This window comes from Lemur catta, chromosome 9 (genome assembly GCF_020740605.2).
Source record: "Lemur catta isolate mLemCat1 chromosome 9, mLemCat1.pri, whole genome shotgun sequence".
Lineage (NCBI taxonomy): Eukaryota > Metazoa > Chordata > Mammalia > Primates > Lemuridae > Lemur > Lemur catta.
In genome coordinates this window covers 3,964,084-3,987,346 of record NC_059136.1, presented here as the reverse complement: position 1 = coordinate 3,987,346, position 23,263 = coordinate 3,964,084, and the positions used below count along the sequence as shown (strand labels likewise).

Below are 23,263 nucleotides of genomic sequence, written 5' to 3'. Positions count from 1 at the left end.
CCAGGCAAATTTGAGCTGGGTTGTTAAGTGACAATGGCAGATATGAGGGGGAAGGAATGCAGCCGGACAGGGGTGTCAGTCTTCAAGAGGCTCCTGGTTTTAAGGCTGGAGCTACCTCTGGCCACGAGGTGCCCTTGGACACTCACTTCCCATGAGGCACTGTCCTCTGACTTCAGAACTGATGGGGTTCGGAGATGGCGCTTTCTTACTATTTCCAAAGGGTGCCAAGGGGTAGCAGCCCAGGAGCCTCAGGGAACACAGCACACATGAGGAGGAAGGACTGTCACGCTGGAACCGGAGGCACACTCCTGGATGCAAGAGTCACAACAGGACGTGATTATGTGGATTCCTCGGCTGAGCAATGGTCTAGTCAACTGCTCTGGCCACTGGCTTTTTCTTTTTCTTTTTTGAGACAGAGTCTCGCTCTGTTGCCCAGGCTAGAGTGCCGTGGCGTCAGCCTAGCTCACAGCAACCTCAGACTCCTGGGCTCAAGCGATCCTACTGCCTCAGCCTCCCGAGTAGCTGGGACTACAGGCATGCGCCACCATGCCCGGCTAATTTTTTCTATATATATTTTTAGCTGTCCATATAATTTCTTTCTATTTTTAGTAGAGGCAGGGTCTCGCTCTTGCTCAGGCTGGTCTCGAACTCCTGAGGTCAAACAATCCACCCACCTCGGCCTCCCAGAGTGCTAGGATTACAGGCATGAGCCACTGCGCCTGGTGCCACTGGCTTTTTAATGATTGGACTAGTGCACTCAGGCCCAGGGTGGGACATGTCCCCGTGGATTCACCCAGCTGACAGTTATGACCAAATTAAATACCCTGGTTTCACACTAAACCTCTTTGGTTCCACCCAACTGCTGATAAAGATTCTCATTGGAACAAGGCTGTGGGCAAAGCCAGGGTCCTCCCTGAGACCCCCTGAGGCAGGCCGCGTGCCTGTGGGGAAGAGACTCTGCCTTGTCGTGGGCCTGTGCCCACCGTAACCCACGGGAGCCTCGCCCTGCTTCCAGAAGCCTGGGGCAAGAGGTGCCGACAGGAGCAACAGGTTCTTACCTGTAGCGGATGCAGCAGGTGCCCATGGATCAGGTGCAGCAGGTGCACCAGGATCCCCAGGTGCTGTGAGTTGGTGCGGAACAGCCCACGGCAGCACCTTCCCGGGAGCGCTGCCCTGCGCCCAGTGGAAGCTGCCTCACCTGGGAGGCAACGCTGTCCCTGGCCTGTGACGGGCAGTGGGCACAAAGGCTGGCCTTGCTTCACCTTCCTTCAAGGTAGGACTAACTGTATGGGAGAGTTTGTGCTCCAGAGTGTTCCTGTGGGATCAGAGCAAAGCCAAGCTCCAGGTGGGACCACACTCTTGCTTCTCACCCTCACCCTGATCTGCCTCCCTGGCTCCCCTTCTGCCAGGAACGTTCCCCCAGCAAATTACTTGGACAAGAAACTCTATCTCCGGCTAAGGACTCTGCCTCAGACCCATCAGGCGTCCTGTTGTGTAGACGCTCACTCATAGAAATTCCACCGGGGCTCCTATTTTCTATCAGTGCAAATGTACGTGCTGGGAGCAGTTGGATTCTTGGTCAGTAAACAGCTCTTGCAGGTTCGCAGTGAGGGAGACTCAGGAAGTCCTTCAGAGGCACAGTGTCCCTGATTACGTGGAGTCTGAGCAGAGGTACACATTTAACAGCGATGGAGTCCAAGTATGCACCCAGAAACCATCCTGCCTGCCAAGCAGCAGGTGAGATGGTGACATGGGGTAGGTGACAAGTGCCAGTGCAGATCTCGCAAATACCAGCATGTAGCACCGTGGCCCCTGGTCGTACCTTGGACTATACTTTGCAAGAGTTGCTCCCTCCCACGGAGGAGGTTGCAGACATAGTGGCCAGAGCCCACCTCCCGGGCTTCCCGTGAGGGCTAATTGGGAGAATCCATGTAAAGCTCTTACCACAGAGCCTGGCACCTGCATTACCATCTCCTGGAACTGCAGGACCCATCTGAGGCCCCTCACACACTGCTCTTCCCCTCAGGCCGGGAGCCCTCATCTGCCTCCATTTCCTGAAGGAGGGGCAGCCAACAAAGATTTCGGCCCAAACCCTTGAATGCCATCTTCCCGGCTCTCATCCCTGCGGGCAACAGCACCGGCCAGAGAAAGGAGGACTGTTGGGAACTAACGGGACCTGCAGCAGTCGAGGCTTCTGACCCAAGAGCTGACCAATACTCAGCTTCCATGGCGGGTCAGGTTCTCCTACAAACCCCAGCGTCACGGAACCGAGCGGATTGGACACAATCTCTGAACTAATGAAGCCTGCGTCTATGGCCACAACACCCTGAATGCGCCCGATCTCGTCTGAAATAATGAAACTTGTGTCATGATTTAGGCTTAGTAAAATGGAAAGGAGTGTTTCAAAATGAGTCATCGTGTGTAACTGGCAGGTCCCTACAGGAAGAATAGTTGGTACTCGTCAGAGTAGAAGAAGAGACGTGGCCATCGGGCCTTTGATTCTATGGCATGATACTGTCAGTGGAATTCCGCCTGGGTGGAGGGAGATGAAATGGACCTGGAAGGTTTCAGTGTCTGAGTGTTAGATGTGACACTCAGAAGTGTGCATTTTTGTTCTTCCTAAAGACTATTTCATTTGTGTTGCCCTACATGTCAGCACCTTCTGTAAGGACACTGCTGGTCTTTGGTGGATTCATTTGACTGGCTCCTTCCAATAGGCCTTAAGTCCTCTTCATGACAGCTTCTGCAAAACACCTGCTCTGCTCCGAGGCTCAGTGGGAGCCACGTGACACCACTTCTCTGAGAGGGGGAGAAGATGGAACAGTCAAGGAAATATTTTTGCCTGTATAATTAATCAGCTTATCAACTATGACTCAACGTGAGGCTCTCGGCCAACAAGGCAACATAGACCCAAATTAAGAGTCCCCTTGGCCGCTGCGGATGGCTGGAGGAGAATGGTGCATCTTGGAAGGACGGCACAGCCTTCGGTCTAAACCTCGTGAAAATGAGGAACATCATCCTTGACCCCCGTGGGATGAAGACTTACCTTGGTTTGCAGAACATCTTAATCTGGATCAAACTGAAAAGGAAATATCCCGGTTTCTCACTATATAAAGAGCTAAGAGGCCAGGGAGGAACAATTGCTTGAGGCCTGGAGTTCAAGACCAGCCCGAGCAAGAGCGAGACACCATCTCTACAAAAAAATAGAAAAATTAGGTTCAGAGTTGTGTTCATGAGATAACACAGGGCTTGAAACATAAGGAGACATTTGCCGAGGACCTTTCAGAAAGGAGATTCTTGAGACAAGACTGTTGATACAAGTAGTTGGAATGGTTCCAATTTGCAGACCTTGCAAAACACTTATGATTCAAGGAATTTCCTTTGTTTTTTTTTTTAAATTTCTACCCCCCCCCCCCCAGACATTGTCCCTGAGAAAAAGAATTTCCTTTGTAAAAGGAGAATAGAAGACGGCCAACTGCAAGCTTGGGAGAGACGTTCAGAAGAAACCAACCCCACCGACACCTTGAGGGTGGACTTCTAACCCCCAGAATTAGGAGCGGGGCGCGGAGGAGCAGGATACCGGCAGAGACCGAGCGCGGGAGCCCCGAGTGCAGCGACGAGGGTAGGTGGCGCCGCTTCTTTCCCCTCCGCTCATCTCGGGCGCTTCTACCCTCACAAGCCCAAACGCCGCTGCTGCCGGTGAACTGGGAGCGTTCCCCGATGAAGCACCAGGCAGCGGCCGCTTGGGCCACTCCCGTCCCCACAGACCCCGGCCGAGGCGGCAGGCGCCATGTTCCTTCTCCACCCACCGTGCACTTCGTCCCCTCGGGGCCTCGGCACCTGGGTTTTCGTCTCGCTCATTTCCACACAAACCTTTCCCGACTCCGGCCCGGACGGCAAGAGCCAGAGGGGGCTGGTGGGTCCCAGGGGATCTGCATGACCCCAGAGTCTGGGCGTTCTGGGTGGGTGGGCTGCCTTCGGGAGAGGGGGACACAGACGACCAGGGTGCTAGCGCTGTGCTCAGGCCCTTTCCTCTCCTTGCCCTGCCCTGCCTGTGGCTGCGAGAGGCGCCCGAGCCAGGGCTCGCAGGAGCTGCTTCTCCTCGCTGGCGGTGCGTCCACCACGCCGGCCTTCCACGGGACGGGCTCAGACCTCTGCCCCCGCGGGCCTGCCGCGCCGGGGGCTGCTCGGGCTGTGAGCTCCCTGCCCGTGGGCCCTCCCTGGTGCCACTTGCGCAGTGACTCCGTCAGTGCTGGGCACTCCCTGAGGCAGAGGGACATTGAACCAGCTTGGGCACCTGAGGGCAACTTGGGACCAGTGCGTGTCTCCCTGGCATGATTAGGGATCGATCTTTGGGGACCCAGGGACAGGCGACGGGCCAGATCCCATACCCGCAGGTCTCAGTCGCATTGCTCGGGGGCAAGGAGGGGAGATGTGTGATTGGGTGGGACCACTACAGCCCCTCCCTGGAGGCTTTGCCTAGAAGCTGGGAGCAGGCCTCCAACCCCTGCAGGGAGAGATCCCTCGCCAGCTTTGGCGGAGCCTAAGGGCAGGCTCACCCAACCCAGCCCCGCTCCCCTACCCGCCTCTGCTGTCCTCACTTGAAGTTCCAGGGCCCCACCCACCACTTGGGGCAATCAAGTGCTTCTCTGGAGGGACCAGAGCTGGTCACAGGACCCAAAAACAATGCAGCTTGTTCCTTTCTGGCAAACGCCACTTACTGACAGGGAGGTCAATTTGCATGCACTTATAGCATTTACGGACTGGATCATACGGCATGTAGTTGAGTCCCACCTACAAGCACCACCCACAGCCTCTGACATTAAACTGGGCTTCCCATTATCTAATCAAAAGAAAATCCAAAAATAAGAAGCAAAAACTCCTCCGGATGGGAAGGAATCAGCAAAAGATATCCAGATACATGAAAAATCCAAGTGAAAGGACACCCCCAAAAGAAAACAATAACTCCATACTAATGAAATCCAACCAAAATGAGAATATTGAAATGGCTGATAATTTTGAATATGCAGCCTGAGCAAGTGTGAGACCCCATCTCTACTAAAAATAGAAAAAATTAGCAGGACTTGGTGGTGTGCACCTGTAGTCCCAGCTATTTCGGAGGCTGAGGCAGGAGGATCACTTGAGCCCAGGAGTTTAAACTTGCTGTGAGCTGGGCTGATGCCACGGCACTTGAGCCTGGGCAACAGAATGAGACTGTGTCTCAAAAAAAAGAAAGAAAGAAAGAAAGAAAAGAAAAAAGAAAAAAATGAATTTTGAATATGGATTGTAAAGAAGCTCAATGAAATACAAGAGAAAATAGAAACCCAACATAAAGAAACCACAAAAGCAATGCAGGATACAAATGAACAATTCACTAAAGATATCAAATTGTTTTAAAAAATCAAGCAGAACTTCTGGAAATGAAAAATTCATTCAAGGAAATACAGAACACAGTGGAAAGGCTTAAGGGTAGGCTAAATAAGATAGAAGAAAGAATCTCAGAGCAAGAAGACAACAGCTTTGAATTAAACAAGTCAGGCAAAGAGAAGGAACAGAGAATTAAGACGAATGAACAAAGCCTACAAGAAATATGGGATTATGTAAAGAGGCCTACCATAAGAACTATAGGCATCCTTGAGGGTGAAAAAGAAAATAAACAAGATCTGGAAAACCTATTTAAGGGAATAGTTGAGGAAAATTTCCCAGGTTTTGCTAGAAATCTGGACATTGAGGTACTAAAGGCACAACAGACTTTTGGGAGATTCATTGTTCAGAGGCGATCACCATGACACATAGAGTCATCAGACTGCCCAAAGTTAACACAAAAGAAGAACTTCTACAAACTGTGAGGCAAAAGGACCAGGTAACTTACAAAGGAAAACCCATCAGACTAACTGCAGACTTCTCATCTGAGAACTTATAAGCCAGAAGGGACTGGGGCCCCATTCTCAGTCTTCTCAAATAGAATAATGGCCAGCCTAGAATTTTGTATCCTATAAAACTAAGTTTCTTATATGAGTGAGAAATAGAGACCTCCTCAGACAAGCAAACACTGAGGGAATTTGTCAAGACCAGACCCGCCCTGCAGAAAATACTCAGACCTGCATTATACACTGATCAGCACAGTAGACACCCACCAGTGGAAACTATCTAAAAGATACAGATCAGAGCCCAGATACTACAATGGCTCAAGAGGTAAAACAAAGCAATACAGTTCTATGCAACAGGATGAACAGAAATCCCACCTCACTTATCGATTCTTTCAATAAATGTGAACGGCTTGAACTCCCCACTGAAGAGACAGGCTGGCTGAATGGATAAAGAAAATACAAGGCAAGTATCTGCTATCTCCAGGAAATGCATCTAACCCATAGGACTCATTCAGACTCAAGGTGAAGGGATGGAAAACAATATTCCACGCCAATAGAAACTGAAAGAAAGCTGGTGTAGCCATTCTCATATCCTAGGAGATAGAATTCTAATCAACAAAAGTAAAGAAAGACAAAGATGGTCATTATATAATGGTGAAGGGAACAATTCAATAAGAAGACATAATAATCCAAAGCATCTATGCACCTAACACAGGTGCACCCAGACTCATAAAGCAAATCCTACTTGATCTAAACAAAATGATAAACAGCAGCATTGGAATAGCTGGGGACTTCAACACGCCACTGACAGAATGTGACAGACTCTCCAAACAGAAAATAAGCAAAGAAACAATGGATTTAAGCAGGACTCTAGAACAAATGGGCCAAACAGATATTTACAGAAAATTCTACCCCAAAACGAACAAATATATGTTCTTCTCATCAGCTCATGGAACATTCTCTAAGATTGATCACATCCTAGGCCACAAAACGTGTCTCAACAAATTTTAAAAAATAGAAATTATACCATGTATCTTCTCAGACCACAGTGGAATAAAATTAGAAATCAATTGCAATAGAAACACTCAACTCTGCACAAAGTCATGGAAATTAAACAACCTGTGGAACCATTATTAGGTAAAGGAGGAAATTGAAATGAAAATCAAAACATTCTTCAAACTAAATGACAGAGGGGACACAAATGACCAAAATCTGTGGGATTCTGCAAAAGTAGTCCGAAGAGGAAAATTCATAGTCTTAAATGCCTATGTCCAAGACAGAAAGAACACAAATCAACAATCTAATGAATTGTCTCAAGGAATTGAAGGGGAAGAACAAAACAATCCCAAACCCAGCAGAAGAAAAGAAATAAGCAAGGTCAGAGCAGAACTAAATGAAATCAATTCCAAAAGAATTATACAGAAGGCTCATAAAACAAAAAGTTGGTTCTTTGAAAAGACAAGCAAAATTGACAGGCCTCTCAGTAGATTAACCAGAGACAGAAAAGAAAGGACCCTAATAAGCTCACTCAGAAATGAAAAAGTAGATATTACAACTGATACCATGGAAATACAAAATATCATCTCTGAATACTACAAAAATCTCTATGCACATAAACTTGAAAATGTTGAGGAAATGGACAAATTCTTGGAAACACACAACCTCCCTAGGCTCAGTCAGGAAGAAATAGAACTCCTGAACACACCAATATCAAGTAAGAAAATTGAAGCAGCAATAAAAAAATCTTTCAACAAAAAAAAGTCCCAGACCACATGGTTTCACAGCTGAATTTTACCAGAACTACAAACAGAGGATCTAGTACCTATACTGTAGAAATTATTTCATAGCATCAAGAAGGAAGAAATCCTACCCAGCTTGTTCTACTGCACCAATATCACCTTGATACCAAATCTAGGAGAGGACACAACAAAAAAAGAAAACTATGGACTAATATCCCTGATGAATATAGACGTAAAAATTCTCAATAAAATCCTAGCAAACCAAATTCAGCTTCACATCACAAAATAATCTACCATGACCAGGTGGGATTCATCCCAGAGATGCAAGGATGGTTCAACATATGCAAATCTATAAATGTGATTCCTCACAAAAATAGAAGCAAAAACAAAGACTATATGATCCTCTCAATAGGCGCAGAAAAAGCATTTGACAAAATTCAGCATCCTTTTATGATAAGAACTCTTAACAAAATAGGCATAGATGGAACACAACTCAAATTATAAAAGCCACATATGACAAACCCACAGCCAACATCATACTGAATGGGGAAAAATAGCGAGCATTCCCACTGAGAAACTGGAACCAGACAAAGTTGCCAACTGTCACCACTTCTGTTCAACATAGTGCTGGAAGTCCTAGCCAGAGCAATCAGGCAAGAGGAGGAAATCAAGGCCATCCAAATGGGGGAAAGAAGAGGTCAAATTATCTCTCTTTGCTGATGATATCATCTTATATCTAGAAAACCCCAAAGATTCTGCCTAGAGACTCCTGGAATTGATAAATGAATTCAGCAAAGTCTCAGGTTACAAAATCAATGTACACAAATCAGTAGCATTCATATACGCCAATAACAGTCAAGCTGAGAATCAAATAAAAGTTTCAATACCTTTCACAACAGCAACAAAGAAAATAAAATACCTAGGAATATGCTTAACCAAGGAAGTGAAAGACCTCCACAAAGAGAACTATGAAACACTGGGGAAGGAAATCACACAGGATGTAAACAAATGGAAAAACATATCATGCTCATGGATTGGCAGAATCAACATTGTTAAAATGTCTATGCCACCCAAAGTGATTTATAGATTCAATGCAATCCTCATTAAAATAACAATGTCATTTTTCACAGATCTAGAAAATATAATTCTATGCTCAGATGGAACCAGAGAAGAGCCCAAATAGCCAAAGCAACCTTAAGGAAAAAGAACAAATTGGGACGCATCACTTTATCAGACTTTAAGCTATACTACAAGGCTATGGTAACCAAAAGAATATGGTACTGGCACAAGAACAGAGACATAGACCAATGGATCATAACAGAGAGCCCAGATATAAAACCATCCTCATACTGCCATCTGATATTTGACAAAGCAGAAAAAAACATACACTAGGGAAACCAATACCTATTTTATAAATGGTGCTGGGCAAATTGGATAGCCACATGTAGAAAACTGAAACAGGATACGGACCTCTCACCACTCACAAAAATTAATTCACAGTGGATAACAGACTTAAACTTAAGGCATGAAATTATAAAAATTCTAGAAGAAAATGTTGGAAAAGCTCTTACAGATATCAGCCTAGGCAAAGAATTTATGAAGAAGAGCCCAAAGGCAATCACAGCAACAACAGAAATAAATAAATGGGGCCTGATCAAATTAAAAACCTTCTGCACAGCCAAGGAAACAATCCATAGAGTGAATAGACAACCTACACAATGGGAAAAAATATTTGCATGCTATACATTTGATAAATGTACAGATAGATAACCAGAATCTACCAAGAACTCAAGCAAATAAGCAAGAAAAAGGTCAAATACCCCATTAAAAAGTGGGCAAAAGACATGAACAGAAGGTTTTCACAAGAAGATAGAATAATGGCCAACAAACATGTAAAAATGCTCAAAGTCTCTAATCATCAAGGAAATGCAAATCAAAACCACAATGACATATCACCTACCTCCAGTGAGAATGGCTTTTACCAAAACCTCCAGAACACCAAATGCTGACATGGATGCAGAGAGATAGTAACACTCATACACTGCTGGTGGGACTGCAAACTAGTACAACCTCTATGGAAAGGAGTATGTAGATACCTCGAAGAACTAAAAGTAGAACTACCGTGTGATCCAGCAATCTGACTGCTGGGTATTTACCCAAAGGAAAAAAGGACATTTTATAAAAAAGACACCTGCACCTAAATGTTTACATAGCAGCACAATTCACAATTGCAAAGATGTGGAAATAACCCAAGTGCCCATCAGTACACGAGTGGATTACTCAGCCATAAATTAATGGTGAACTAATATCTCTTCTGTTATCCTAAATGGAGCTGGAGACCATTCTTCTAAGTGAAGTATCTATAGAATGGAAAAACAAACACCACATGTACTCACCATTAAATTGGAACTAATCAAACAACACATATGTGCACATATGGAAATAACACTCATCATAAATCAAGCAGGTGGAAGGGAAGAGGAGGAGATGTCAATTCACACCTAATGGGTACGATGCACACTACCTGGGTGATGGGCACAGTTAGAACTTTGACTCCAACAGTACAAAAGCAATTTATGTAACCAAAACATTTGTAGCCCTATAGTACTCTGAAATGAAATAAAATAAAATAAAGAGTTAAATGAGATGAAGAGGCAAGAGGGATAGAAGGTGAAAGAACAGCAACAAGGGAAATATACTTTAGACCGTATCAACCAATTAAATATTCAGAAACAGTGATCCCTGAACCGCTTGTGTAAAATTCCCGCTGCCTGTGGCCTTGAACCCGCATGCCCATGGGACCAGCTGTCCTTATTCTAGCAGCCCTCTATTGCTGTGAGGGAGATGAATCCAGACTCACTGTGTCATTGCGTACTGGACAGTGGCCACTTGTGCCCAGCTGTTCCCAGTGAGTCAAATGGGTCAAGGGCTAGACTATCTCAGGGACCCTTGGATAATTACGCCAAGCAGGCCAGGGACTTTCAGCCTCTGGGGTATTGGAATGCTTCCTTCCCCTGGGAATGCCTGCGCTTGCTGTGTAGGTGCTAGGAGAGCCCTGTGCTGTAAGACGTGGACTAGTGCCTTCCCTCAAGAAATTTTATGAGAGTTACAAGTAGAGGGTATAAAAGCCTGAGATACTTCTTGAGTCTTTGTAGCGCTCTATGCGGTCAGAAGTTTCACATGCTTGCTGCTTTCAAATATTTCTACTGTAGAGTATAGGAAGTCCACTTTTCAGTGCCCTAAATGTGAAAGAAAAAATCGCTCTGGGTGTCCTTTCTGCCAGTGATTCCAGGTTTAGGAGAGACAATGATGAGGTCATGTTCATGGAACTTGACTGGGGACGAGCCTCCCTATGTGTCCACTGCTTGGACACATGAATCAATGCGAGAAAAGAGAGCTGCAAAGGGCCAGGAAACGAGCATGGGCCAAACCATGGGGAGAAAATGCGGGGACTGTGGGACCACCCTTCTGACCACGTCGCTCACACGGCTCTGAATGGCTCGGTCTGCACTTATACCAATAACCTCCTTATGGTACCAGAGCCTGGCAAGGAAAGGGATTCTCTTTAACTCTTTGGCCACGAATCCCCCTAAAACAGGTGGAGCCAGCAGAAGGAGTAAAACCAGAGACTGTCACGTGCCCCTGAGGAGGGGGCAGGGTTGGGAGAGCTGGGCCACCTCTGCGTGATGAGCCCTTCTGAGAGCTGCTGGACTGAAAGGGAGACGATACAGGATGTCTGCATGGCCTCCCCTCACTCTGCGCTGGCCCCAGGGGGTGGGCCGGGCCTCAGGACTGTCCTTGGGAAACAGGCCACACAGGGTGCAGAGATGGTCTGTGGTCCCAGAGCTGGTGGGCAGAGCCAGGACACCCGAGGTCGTCCAGCTCCCAGTCTGTCCCTGGGGGTCTCCATCCTGATCTCTGCAGCCTCCCAGTGGCCCCACCTGTGGCTTTCAGCTAGTTCCACTGAAAAGAGCATTTGGCTCTTGGGGCTGGCATCCCTGCTGGTCACCCCTCCTTGAGGGCAGGACCAGGGAAGAAGCTGGGGATCTCCTGGCCTGGAGGAGGGGAGAAGTGTGTCAAGACAGCCCCGAGATGGAGCTGTGACAGCAGGGACACCTGCCAGCCTGACAGTGCCGGGCTCCCTGCCGAGCTCTTCTGAGCATTCCCTCCTTTAATCCTGACAGGTGCCGTTACCCACCCCACCGCTTTGCAGATGGGCAAACAAGTTAACTAGAGAGTCAGGAGTGAATCGAGACCTGTGGGCTCCAAGCTGAAGGTTCATCCCATGATGCACAGCCCAGTAAATCCTTGTAGTAGAGGTCAGGGCCCACAGCGAGGTCAAGGTTATAAGCTGCAAAGTTGGGAATGTTTTCAAACCAGCATGGCTGCTGCTGGATGTGCTGTGCGCCTCGTGGTTTCCCTCTGGCACCAAGAGAAACCGAGGCAGGGAGGAAAGGGCGGCAGGAGAGAGCAGGAGGGGATGGAAGGGGCAGGGGAAGAGCATGTTAGAGCAGGGTAGGGGCAGAGAAGCAGGTAGAGTCCGCTTGCCCTTCAGTGGGGCTTGATGCGGGCAGCTCTGAGCCCATCGCCGTGGAGGCTGCCCGTGGAGGCTGCCCGTGGAGACAGGTGTCCTGCTCAGGAGAAACACTGAGTTTCCCAAGGTGGCACCGGGCCCCCAACAGGGTATAGATCCCTGCTGGAAAACTCAAACTGTGAGAATGCTGGTGTAGCATGATCTCCTGCTGGAAAATGAATGACATAACGTGATATACATTTAGGGGAAAAAGTGGAGAAAAATGCCACAAACATAGTAGTCGCCATCCCCAGGGGGGTCGGGGTAGGATTTTAACTTCCTGTGTTCTTTGTATTTCTACAGTGTTTAAATGTTTAACAATGCACTTGTAATGCTTTGGTAATTTAAAGGACAGACGACAACAAAAATATTTTCAAAGAGAGGGCGTGACCCCGCTCTCCGTGCATCGTCCTCTCCAAACTTCCAAATAGCCAGCACGTGCAGGTGACTGCACACCCTGTGCTGCCGGGAAGTATTTGTGCATCGAAAAGGATTTTGTCCCGAGTATGCACCATTAATTATTAAGCAGATGTTGTTGATCCTGTCAGATTAGTTTAATGTTTAGTCTGAAGGTTGAAAACTGAAGAGTTTGTCCCTTCACTTTGCATACTGCTGCTTAGATGTTACTTTCAAAAAAGATGAAATGAGGCCAGGCAGGATGGCTCATGCCTGTAATCCCAACACTTTGGGAGGCCAAGGCGGGATGATTGCTTGAGGACAGGAGTTCAACCAGCCTGAGCAATATAATGAGACCCCCATCTCTACAAAAATAGAAAAATTACCTGGCTGTGGTCGTGCATGCACCTGTAGTCCCAGCTACTCACAAGGCTGAGACAGGAGGATCCCTTGAGCCCAGGAGTTCAAGGTTGCAGAGAGCACCAACCTTGGCAACAGAGCGAGACTCTGTCCAGAGGATACGGAAAAAAAAAAAAAAAAAAGAAAAGAAAGAAAGAAAAGATGAAATGAAGGGGGAAATGGTGTGATTTCATTTTGTTTTTATGACTGTATCAATGCTTAGGCCTGGAACACTTTTACTATTTGTGACAGCTACACTGCTCCCCTCATCGTCAAGCTTAGGAAAATAGGTTGCTGGTATAATAATTACAGACCCAGTGAGAAAGGCAGACTGAGAAAGATGCAAAATGAAAGATAAAACGCAAAAGCCTGAGCAGCGAGGATGGATGGTGGGGAAAGGAGGCCACGGCGGCGTTACCAAAAAGCTTGGCACTTGTCCTCGGGGCAACGTCAGAAGAATGAGGACAAGTGGTTTGAAGAGAAGGAAAGGGGGGTTTATTAATTTGCTGGCAATTTGCCGGGAGGAAAATGGCAGACTCCCATCTTAAAGTCCCGATTTCCCTGACTGTAAGCAGAAAGACAGAGCTTTTAGAGGGAGGGTGTCAGCTCCAGGCTATGTCCCTTTAACTACAGCTCATGACTCTGATCTGTCCCATCTCAGCAGAACAATCTCCACCCTCCCCAAAGGGCTGTTGGGACATCTCCTGTGGTACAGAGGACACTCCCCTGCCCCTCCCAACCGCTGGTCTGAGACAGGGATGCTGGTTTCACTTCCCAAAACGAGTAGGGGAAGTTTTAAAAAGACAGCTCATAAAACACTCATGCCCTTTTCTTGGGCCATTCTGTTACCACAGGAGGAAAGGGAGGGAGGGCAGGAGTCACCCAAGAGGCTTCCTGGAAGAGGTGGGCGGGGCAGGCCAGGAGGAGGGCGGGGAGGTGGAGCAGGCAGCAGGAGAGGAGGCATCTAAGGGAGGGGGGCGGCAGTGAAGGGGAGGAACTACAGGGGACAGGCCTGGGGTGGTCCCCCTTCTGTATCCCCAAAATAGGCTTTGGTTCCCGCCCCAGCTGTGGCTCTGGGCTGTAGGGAGGCGCTGGCCAGAGCTGGGTTGCAGGCCCAACCTACTCCCACTCTGGACCCTGCCCAAGAATTCCTGCGGAAGTGAGAAGACAGGCCATAGGGAAGGCAGATTGGAAACAGCTTGTCCCAACAGAAACGTGTGCTTCTGTGTCTCTCTGAGAGCGACCTGTTAACCCCAGATCTGTGAGTAGAAATAGGACCCTGCCTCTCTCTGTGCAGCCGTGTGTCTGTGTGTGGACAGGGTGTTCCAGGCTCTGTCCTTGCTTGTGTGTGTGTGTGTCTTGCATGCGTGTCCATGCACATGCCGCTGGGCATGTCAGCTAAAGCAGGCTGGCGTTTGGATAGAGTAGGGTGTCCCTCAAGGTCAGAAAAGGTGAGGGAACAGGAGTGGGGAGAGAAGAGGCGGAGGTGTTCGTGGGCACTCCTGCTTACAGATGGGCTTAAGCCTATGAACTGAGCTTCAGCTAAAAAGGGACTGTATTCACTCTGGCAGTGAGAGATCCAGGGGTAGGTAGGGTTTCAGGTACAGCTGGGTCCAGGGACCGCAAGGATGTCTTCACGAAGTTTGTCTCCATCTTTCAGAGGTGGGGAAGTGTAATGCAACCGAGATGGCACTTAGTGGCAGTGGTTTAACCTGTTGTGACAGGAGATGAAAGCTGGGGCCTCTCCAGAAAAATGCCTATATCAGAGGTATACACATGCTGTCCTCCCCGGGAAGGGGGCAGAATGTGCCCTTTCTGCCTGGAACTCCCAGGCTCACAAGGACTTGCCTCTCACAGGGTCAGAGGTTAGTGTAGGAAGGGGGGCCCTCTCCATGTGCCAGGGGCCAAGGCCGTGGCCAACAGGCATAGTTCGGGGTGAGTGTGGGGACACGCACGGGGACCCCTGCAAGGCTCTGCTGTGCCAGGCATCTGCGCCCGACCCAGCCCTCTCTCCCTTCCCGGGCCCCAGCCTGGGCCCTGCCCAGCTCTCGCCTTTCAGCTCTGGGCCCTCCCCGATTTGTCTTGCAGCTGGAAGGTCTGGCACATGGAGAACGACACGCCAAGCCGAGGGGAGTCCGTCCCTCTCAAACCCGGGGCCAACAGTCTGGAGAATGCAGGAGCTGATACCCTGGAAAGCCTGGTCTGTCCCCTTCCCATGCATAGTCTTGGCCTCCCCTCCTCCTGGCCTGAGTCCTGGCCGCTGGTGGGGGCTCTGCTCACCCTCCTCCCTCACCCCCTCTTCTGCCGCCACCTCCTCACCTCTTTGCTTGCACAGTTAGGAAACCCAACGTGTCGGCCCCGGCAGCACAAAGCATCCGCCTTGATTTCACTCATTAAATGTTTACTTAGCACCTACTCTGTGCCAACACAGCCTGTCCTGGTGTGCAGGGCAGGGGAGGTCCCAAGGAGGAAGTGACATTTGCGCTGCGATGTAAGGAATCAGAATAGAAAGCAGATGAATGGGGCTCGCGGAGGGATCTCGGAGGACGCCTCTGCCTTCAGGGCTCTGGTCATCTTGTCCTCACTCTGAAACTGCCAGGTAGAACCACACCAGCCAGGGCCTTGGCACCCAGGATGAGTCTCCCAACCTCTCTGGCAAAGCCCCCGCTCTTCACGGTCCTCTGTCCCACAGGGTGCACCTTTCCCACCATGGTCTGCAGGAACGCCCACCCCCCGCCGCAACCACCCACAGCCTGTGGGGTACATGGTGCCCTGAGTCGCGCGATCAGGATGCTCTGCCTGGGGCCTTCCTTAGAGGCTTCCTCCTGGCCTCCTGCAGCCACACCTCAGTCACAGGTGTCCCTCCCTCCTGAGGACCAGGACCCCTGAGGGCAGGATGTGTCTAGAGCAGAGCCCTACACGCAGTAGGTGCTCAGTGCGCGCCTTGCGGAATAAGCAGCCTTCTGGTTCCTTCCTGTGCAACAGTCCAGTCCCGCCTCGGCCCCTCACGAGGGGCCTGCGGGTGCCCCCGTGCGGCCGGGGTCCCCCTCTCCCGCCCCTCAGCTCTGTCTGACCTGCTGGCTCCCTGCTGGCTTTAGGAGGAAGGACGGCTCCCTGGCAGCGACTGGAGCCCCACAGAGGCCGGGCACAGCCGGAGTGAGGCGGGGCCGGAGCCCTCCTCCAGCTGGTAGGTGACCTCTGTGAGGGACCGTGGCTGCTTGGGCGGAGGCCGCTTGGGGAGCGGGGTGGGAGCCGCCTCCTGACCTGGGGGGACGGCTCCGCGCACCTTTGTTGGAGGAAGGAGTGATGGCGCTTTAGCTCCCTCGCGGCCAGATGAGCCTCAGAGGCGAGCCCGGCCCCGGGTTCCACACTCGCTGTTAAGCAGCCAGAGTGAAGTCCCACTGGGAGGCCCACAGGTGCTGTGGGGCTGCTCTGGTTGAAGTTGGGTCGGAGGCCCCGAGCCAGCCGGGCCGCCCTGCCAAGCTCCCCCACCTGCTTCCACCCCACCCAGTCTCCGGGCACCTTGGGGAGCCCCGAGGCTCAGTCTGGAAACTCCTGGACTGGGCCAGGCCCTGGTGTGTCAGGGGGAGGCCAAAGCCAGGAGAGGGAAAGGGACTGACTGGTCCAGTCGCACAGGCAGTGGGTGGCCAGGGTGTGCACAGAGCTCCGGCTCCTGATGTCCCCCCGCCAGGGGCCCTCACTGTCCAGACCTGAGGAAAGCAGGAAGGGCAGGGGTGGTGGGGGGGCAGGGGTCCCCTCTATCTGCCCCGGTGGGGGATGGGGCAACACCCCTCCTCACCCTCTCAGGACCTGGGAGCTGGCGAGAGGCTCCGTAAACAGCAGCTGGGTGGGTGCCGGTGAGCCCTGGGTGAGCATCTAGCGACGCTCAGCCTAGGGCAGCCCTGGAGCTGTTCAGGCATCAGCCTTGCCCCGGGTGCCACGAGTGACCAAATGGCCAGGCAAGAATGGGCAGCGGGGACACGTGAATGCTGGGCAGGGCTGGGCTGCTTCCAGCATCATCTCTAGGGAACAGGAGCTGCCGACTGGGCCGCTAAGTGTCCTGGTCACAGGGAGTAAATGCAGAGCCGGAGCCTTTGCACCTTGTTCTGTGGACAGGTGGACGTGCGGTGGGGGAGGGGAGGCAGCCATCCTGCGTGGGCGGGTCTGTGTGTTGACAAGGTTCTGCCTTATCAGTGAATTCTCCGCAAGCCCTGCAGGCAGGGTTATCGCTGGGGTAGTGGGGCCTGTGGGTACTGCCCCTCAGCCCTGTGGGATGTCAAGGCCAGTGCCCAGCTTGCCCCCAGCACCATTTTACCGGGAACACTCCTGAGTGGCTTCCGCCCGGAGGTGCTGAGGGATCCCCCCTGCGGTGGGAGTCTGGATGCCACTCGTGGACCTGCTGGTCCTATTCCCAGGTGGATCCTGCAGCCGTTCCAGAGAGTGAGACGCTTCTACAGGGAGCACAAGCAGCTGATTCGACGCATCTGCATAGGCCTGCTCTGTACCGGTGAGCCCTGCCCAGGGGACAGTGACTCCTGGCCCAGCTGTCCATGTCTCAGGGCAGGGTTGTTCACTTACCCGATCATTCAACAAATGTTGGTTGAGCAGCAGCTCCGGGCCTTCTCCCTTGCCGGACACGGAGTCATCAGTTAGCAGGACCAGATCCTGTTCCCAAGGCGCCCCCTCTCCAGTGAGGGAGGGGAATGGACGTTCCCAGTGAAGGCAGGATGTCCTGTGGGAGCACCAAGTAGGGCAGGGGGATGGTCAGGGAGGGCTTCCAGGAGGAGGTGACATTGGGGTCTGACAGGTTGAGCAGGAGGTAGCCAGCTGGAGAGCAGGAACAATAAATGAGAGGCTCCCCGTGCAGAGAGGAGCAAAGGGGAAAACTGTCAGGCTGTGGGTTTTGGTAAAGTCTAGACTTGGATTTTTTCCTCAAGTCCAGAGGGTGCCATTGGAGGGTTTAACTTTTTATTTTTTAATTTTATTTTGCTCCTAAGATCTAGAACATTGGAGGTTTAAACAGGGAAGTGTCCATGCCGAATTCACACTGTGGGACCCTGGGAGGGAGCAGCACAGACAGGGAGAAGGCCGTGTCGCGGGCCCCAGTGCATGTGTCAGAGCGAAGGGATGCAGGACGGGCGGGGTGGAGGGGGCCCTGGGGAAGCAGAGCCAGCTGAACGTGGGAGCTGGTCGCATGTGCGGGACGAAGGGGACCCTGAGTCAAGCCTGCCTCGGTTCCGGCTTGCGTGTTGGGGGACGATGGTGCCCCCCGCAGAGCTGGAGAACGTGGCTGAAGAGCTGGGGAGGGGTAACTGAAACAGTTTGCTGGAGACACAGCTGCCAGGCCACGCAGGGGGAGAGGAGGTTCCCAGGGTCACCTGGAGAACGAATTGGGAAGCGGGTTAAGGACAGAAGCCTGGGGACCAGCTGCACAGAAGGGCTTGGCCGGAGCCAGAGTCCGAGAGCGAAGGGTTTCAAGAAGGAGGGAAAGACCAACAGCACGTCCAGAGGACCAGCAGGATGAGGACTGAGCAGTGACACAGTGTCCACTAATGCAGGGACAAGGGGCTCCTTGGTGACATAGGATGTAGTTGCAACAAGTGGACTGGAGTGAAGGGAGCGCTTGGAGAAATGTTTTCTGAGAACAGGGCGGGAGTATGAGTGGGCAGGGTGTGACAAGGTGTGAAGGACGGGCATGTGTCTATGAGCTGAGGCGGGAGCTTTAGGACGCACGTGAAGTGACAGGGGATGAAGAGGTGACGGACGGAGCAAGGTCCTCTGGGCACAGAGAAGGGCTCCCGGGCCCAGGCAGGGCAGGTGTGCCTAGGGGAGGCTGACTCGTGCCATCGGGTTGGGGGTCAAGAGGACAGAGTGTGTGTGGATGCAGAGCCCATCGTAGGTGCCAGAGAGGGGAGGGGATGGTGAGACAGGTGACAGCAGTGGCCTCAGTCTGCTGAGATAGGGTTGGTCCATGTCCCTTCTAGAGAGTGTGTCCGAGACAGTGAAGTTTTCCTTTGGTAGGGCCTGACTCCAGGGCCCTCTGTGGTCCCCTTGCAGACTGAGATTTGTTTCTCTTGAAGAAGTGATCGAATTCTCTCAAGTAGAGAATGACAATTATGTCAAGTGTCTACAACCTGCTGGCTTCTCCAGCTGGTCTGAGTTCTCTGTCTTTGAAGGCAGGTGGCCCTGGGGATGCCCCTTTTTCTAGCACGGGCCTGCTGCAGCCTCCCACCCCTGTCCTCTTCTGAACCTCTCGTGGGGACAGCTGTTGCTGCTCAGTGCCTGCAGAGGCTCAGGGGCTGTCCTGGGCTCTGCCTGCCCACCCGCACAGGCCCTCCTCTCTCGGAAACCCTGGGCCTCCCTGCGCCCAGCCCAGGAAGCCAGGCACGGGGCTGCTCTGCCTGCGGTGCTGGGGACACAGCTGGCTTTGGCTGTGGCGTCGCAAGCCAGACCCTTCCCCTGGGGCCCACCAGTGTCCTTGCTCTTCTCATGCTTTAACTAGTGAGGCAGCAGGAAAGTAAAACTAATTTTTCAGATCACTTTTTTTAGTCCATGGCTATAAGGCCTTTCCATTCTTCAAGGGTCCTGGGTTTTGAATTCAGTAGCCAGAGAGAGAGATTTCCCCTTTGCTGTCCCAGATCACATTTCTGGAGGCCTCAACACAGACCGGCTCAGCCACTTAAATGAGAGAAGGGCAAAGGGGGAAGAGGAGATTCCCGGAAGGAGACGATGGATTAATATTCCGGAATACAGGCCTGGCACACAGGCGTGAACTCCTTCATGGAGCAACTGACTTGTTCGTCTCCGTCCTCCATCCTAGCAGGGCTCGGATCCTGGCAAGTGCTCCATCGACACCCAGCGATTCGTGCTGTTTTGATTCACAGCCTCCTTACACATCTCCCTCCCATTTGGTCGGCACTTTACAGTTTGCAAAGCCCTTTCACACATTCTGCCAGTGAGCTCATAACAGCCTCTGGGCACAGGAGGGATGATTGTTCTCACTGGCAGGTGAGGACACTGAGGCTCAGAGAGGTTGGGTGACCTTCCTGCCCTGCAAGTTCCGGATGGAGTAAGGTGGAGTCCATGGCGGGCTGCAGGGGCCTGGAGAGGCTGGAGGGTCATCGCCAGCCCCTGCCCGGTGTCGTCCCCCAGGGTACGCAGCCTTCCTGCTGGCTGCCTGCATCCTGAATTTCCAGAGGGCCCTGGCGCTGTTCGTGCTCACCTGTGTGGTCCTGGCCTTCCTGGCCTACGGCCTGCTACAGAGGCTTCTGGCGCCCAAGCTGGGGAGGTGTAAGAAGCCTGAGGGCCAACCCCGCCTGAAGCTCTGGGCTAAGAGGTGAGTGAGCTCAAGCTCCGAGGGGGGGGAGGGGCGCGCGTTGGCTGGGGGTCAGCTCTGGGGTCACACCCAGGGCTGAGGACTTTCTGGGGGCCCCAGGGCAGGAGTTGCTGGCTGGCTTCAGAGGCAGCAGCCACCTCTGGTGTTTGCTAGGTCTCCTCTGGTTCTCTGGTCTGGTTACTACAGGTGACCATGCTGGCTGAGAACAGGACTCAGCAGTTCCCTGCACTCAGAGATCCCAGAGATCCCATGCACGCAGGGAGGCCCTGTCAGTGCCTCCCCTGAGATCAGTGGGGCCAGTAGGGTCCACCCCTGGATCTGATGGAGCAGGCTGGGTTGGGGTCCAGGTGCCAGTGTTTGTAGTTACCCCCAGGGCATTCTGACTAGCCAGCCACGCCCCTGCACAGCTGTTTGGAATCCCCTGCCTTTCCAGCTGGATTCCTTGGAGCTCTGGAAGCCTCAGAGATGCCACAGGGCAGGAGAGGAAGGTTGGGAGGGGACCATCAAACTCTCCCCTTCCCATTTTAACCAGGCAGCTCTACATTTATGTGCTTTGTAAACCAAGGTTTGCAAAAAAAAAAAAAAAACCTGGAGAAAAAGGTTTCTATGATTTAAAAAAAAGACCACAGCCTATTTCCGTGCTGATGTCAATGACTGAAGTGATGACCAAAGACATCCAATGACTGACTCAGGACAATGCAGGGCACAGTTGTCTTTCCCAGAATGAGATTCACGTGCTACAGCAAAGTGATTTGACCTGGCCTATTGATGAACACATGTACAATTTTATTTATAAATACCTTCGTTTTTAAATTTGCCTTCCCTTTATTGAATAGGTTTTTTTCTTTCTTTCTTTCTTTCTTTCTTTCTTTCTTTCTTTCTTTCTTTCTTTCTTTCTTTCTTTCTTTCTTTCTTTTTTTTTTTTTTTTGACACTAAGGCTCACTGTGTCACCCCAGCTAGAGTGTAGTGGTGTCATTATAGCTCACTGCAACCTCAAACTCCTGGCCTCAAGTGATTCTCCAGCCTCCCAGAGTGCTAGGATTACAGGAGTGGTAGCTCACAGCTATAATCCCAGCAAGCTGGGAGGCCAAGGCAGGAGGATCGCTTAAGCTCAGGAGTCCGAGGCCAACCTGAGCAACAGCAAGACCCCACCTACACTAAAAATAGAAAAAATTAGCTGGGCGTGGTGGCACATGCCTGTAGTCCCAGCTACGCAGGAGGCTGAGGCAGGAGAATCCCTTGAGGCCCAGGAGTTGGAGGTTGCTGAGAGCTAGGCTGATGCCGCGGCACTCTAGCTTGGGCAACAGAGCAAGACTCAAGACTCTGTCTCAAAAGAAAAAAAAAAGGAAAGACAGGAAGAAAAAAGAAATTCCACTCCTAGGTATATACTTAAGAGAAATGAAAACATATGTCCATTCGAAAACTGGTACACAAATCTTTATGTAGCATTATTCATGACAGCCAAATGGTAGAAACTTTCGAAATATCCATCAACTAAAAAATGGATAAGAAAATGCATATATCCATACAAGGAAATATAATATGGCCATAGAAAGGAATTTAGTTCTGATAAATACTGCAGTAATGAAGAGCCTTGAGAATGTTATGCGCAGTGAAAGGAGCCAGTCATGAAAAAGCACAGACTGCAGGATTCCACTTGCATGGAATGTCCAGAACAGGCAAATCTATGGAGACAGGGGTAGAGTAGTGACTGCTGGGGTGCATGGGAAGATTAGGGGGTGATGTCCAATAGCTCAGGGTTTCTCTTCAGGCTGACAAAAATGTTCCAGGATTGAGGTAATGGTTGCACAAATCTGTAACTCTACTAAAAACCACTGAACCATCCACTTTACATGGGCAATTTGTATGGCATGTGAATTTTGTCTCAATAAAGCTGTTAAAAAATACATGGATTTGGGGCCAGGCACGGTGGCTCACACATGTAATCGCAGCACTTTGAGAGGCTGAAGAGAAAGGATCACCTGAGACCAGGAGTTCGAGACCAGCCTAGGCAACATAGGAAGACTCCATCTCTACAAAAAATACAAAAGAAAAATAAGCCAGGCATGGTGGTGCACACCTGTAGTCCCAGATATTCAGGAGGCTGTGGCAGGAAGATCACTTGAGCCCGGGAGTTTGAAGTTGCAGTGAGCTGTCATGATGCCACTGCACTCTAGCTGGGGTGACAGAGTGAGACTCTGTCTCAAAAACAAACAAACTGAAACCATGGATTTCATTTTGGCTTCCAGTCAAGGTGAAGTAATGGAGACCAGGTTTACCCTCCCACTTGAAACAATAAAAACACTGGAACAAAAATGTGAAACAAGCTCTTGTGACATTATGCAGTAAGGGACAGTGGTCTTTAGGAACTAGGAAACACATGAGGTGAGCCCTGTGATCGTCCCAGTTTACTGTCTGGAGAGGGTGTCCAGGCCCCCACAGGGCAGGAGAACTAGGAGGGGGCAGCAGATCCCCTAAGCTGAAGAGGCAGAGCTGGAAATCCGGGGAGGACAGGGTGGCTGGAGTTCACACTGCAGAGTAGCAGCGAAGAGAGAGCCACGTAGACAGAAAGGTCCAGAGACATGCAGAGAGTCCTCCCTGAACATCCAGTGGAGTTCTGATCAGTGAATGCATAGGAGGAAACTCCCCGAGGCCTAGGACAATCACACAGGGCCAGGAATTGTGTCCCAACAGTCCAGGTGGAAAAACCTCATAATTCACAGGATGCTGTTAGTAATAGCAAGGGTCTTGGCTCAGTGGCAGAAAAAAAATTAACCCCAGAATAAATGCTTCTCAGTCCCTGCCCTGCAAATCTTAGACAAAACCCAAAAGAGTCAAACAGAGGAGCATCAGTTAACCACAGCACAACTTTAAGTGAGCAAATATATGTGCAATTGACATCACCAAAGTAGAAGGAGGGCAGAAAGGATATTTGAAGAAATAATTTCA

The 23,263-nt window shown here is 50.8% G+C and overlaps 1 protein-coding gene across 3 annotated transcripts in view; it reads left to right on the top strand.

The window, feature by feature from the left end:
- Positions 1-3,455: 3,455 nt before the first annotated feature.
- Positions 3,456-23,263, top strand: part of LOC123645091 (sodium/nucleoside cotransporter 1-like) — a 52,158-nt gene continuing 32,350 nt past the window's right edge. The window contains exons 1-5 of one of the 3 annotated variants that reach the window (XM_045561625.1): positions 3,456-3,622; positions 15,066-15,177; positions 16,076-16,164; positions 17,393-17,484; positions 20,130-20,313. In XM_045561625.1, the coding sequence (XP_045417581.1) occupies positions 15,082-15,177; positions 16,076-16,164; positions 17,393-17,484; positions 20,130-20,313 (461 nt within the window). In that variant the 5' untranslated portion in view covers positions 3,456-3,622; positions 15,066-15,081. Of the gene's footprint in view, positions 3,623-13,947; positions 14,239-15,065; positions 15,178-16,075; positions 16,165-17,392; positions 17,485-20,129; positions 20,314-23,263 lie in introns of those variants that run through there. The other 2 variants (XM_045561624.1, XM_045561626.1) reach the window with 2 other exon arrangements.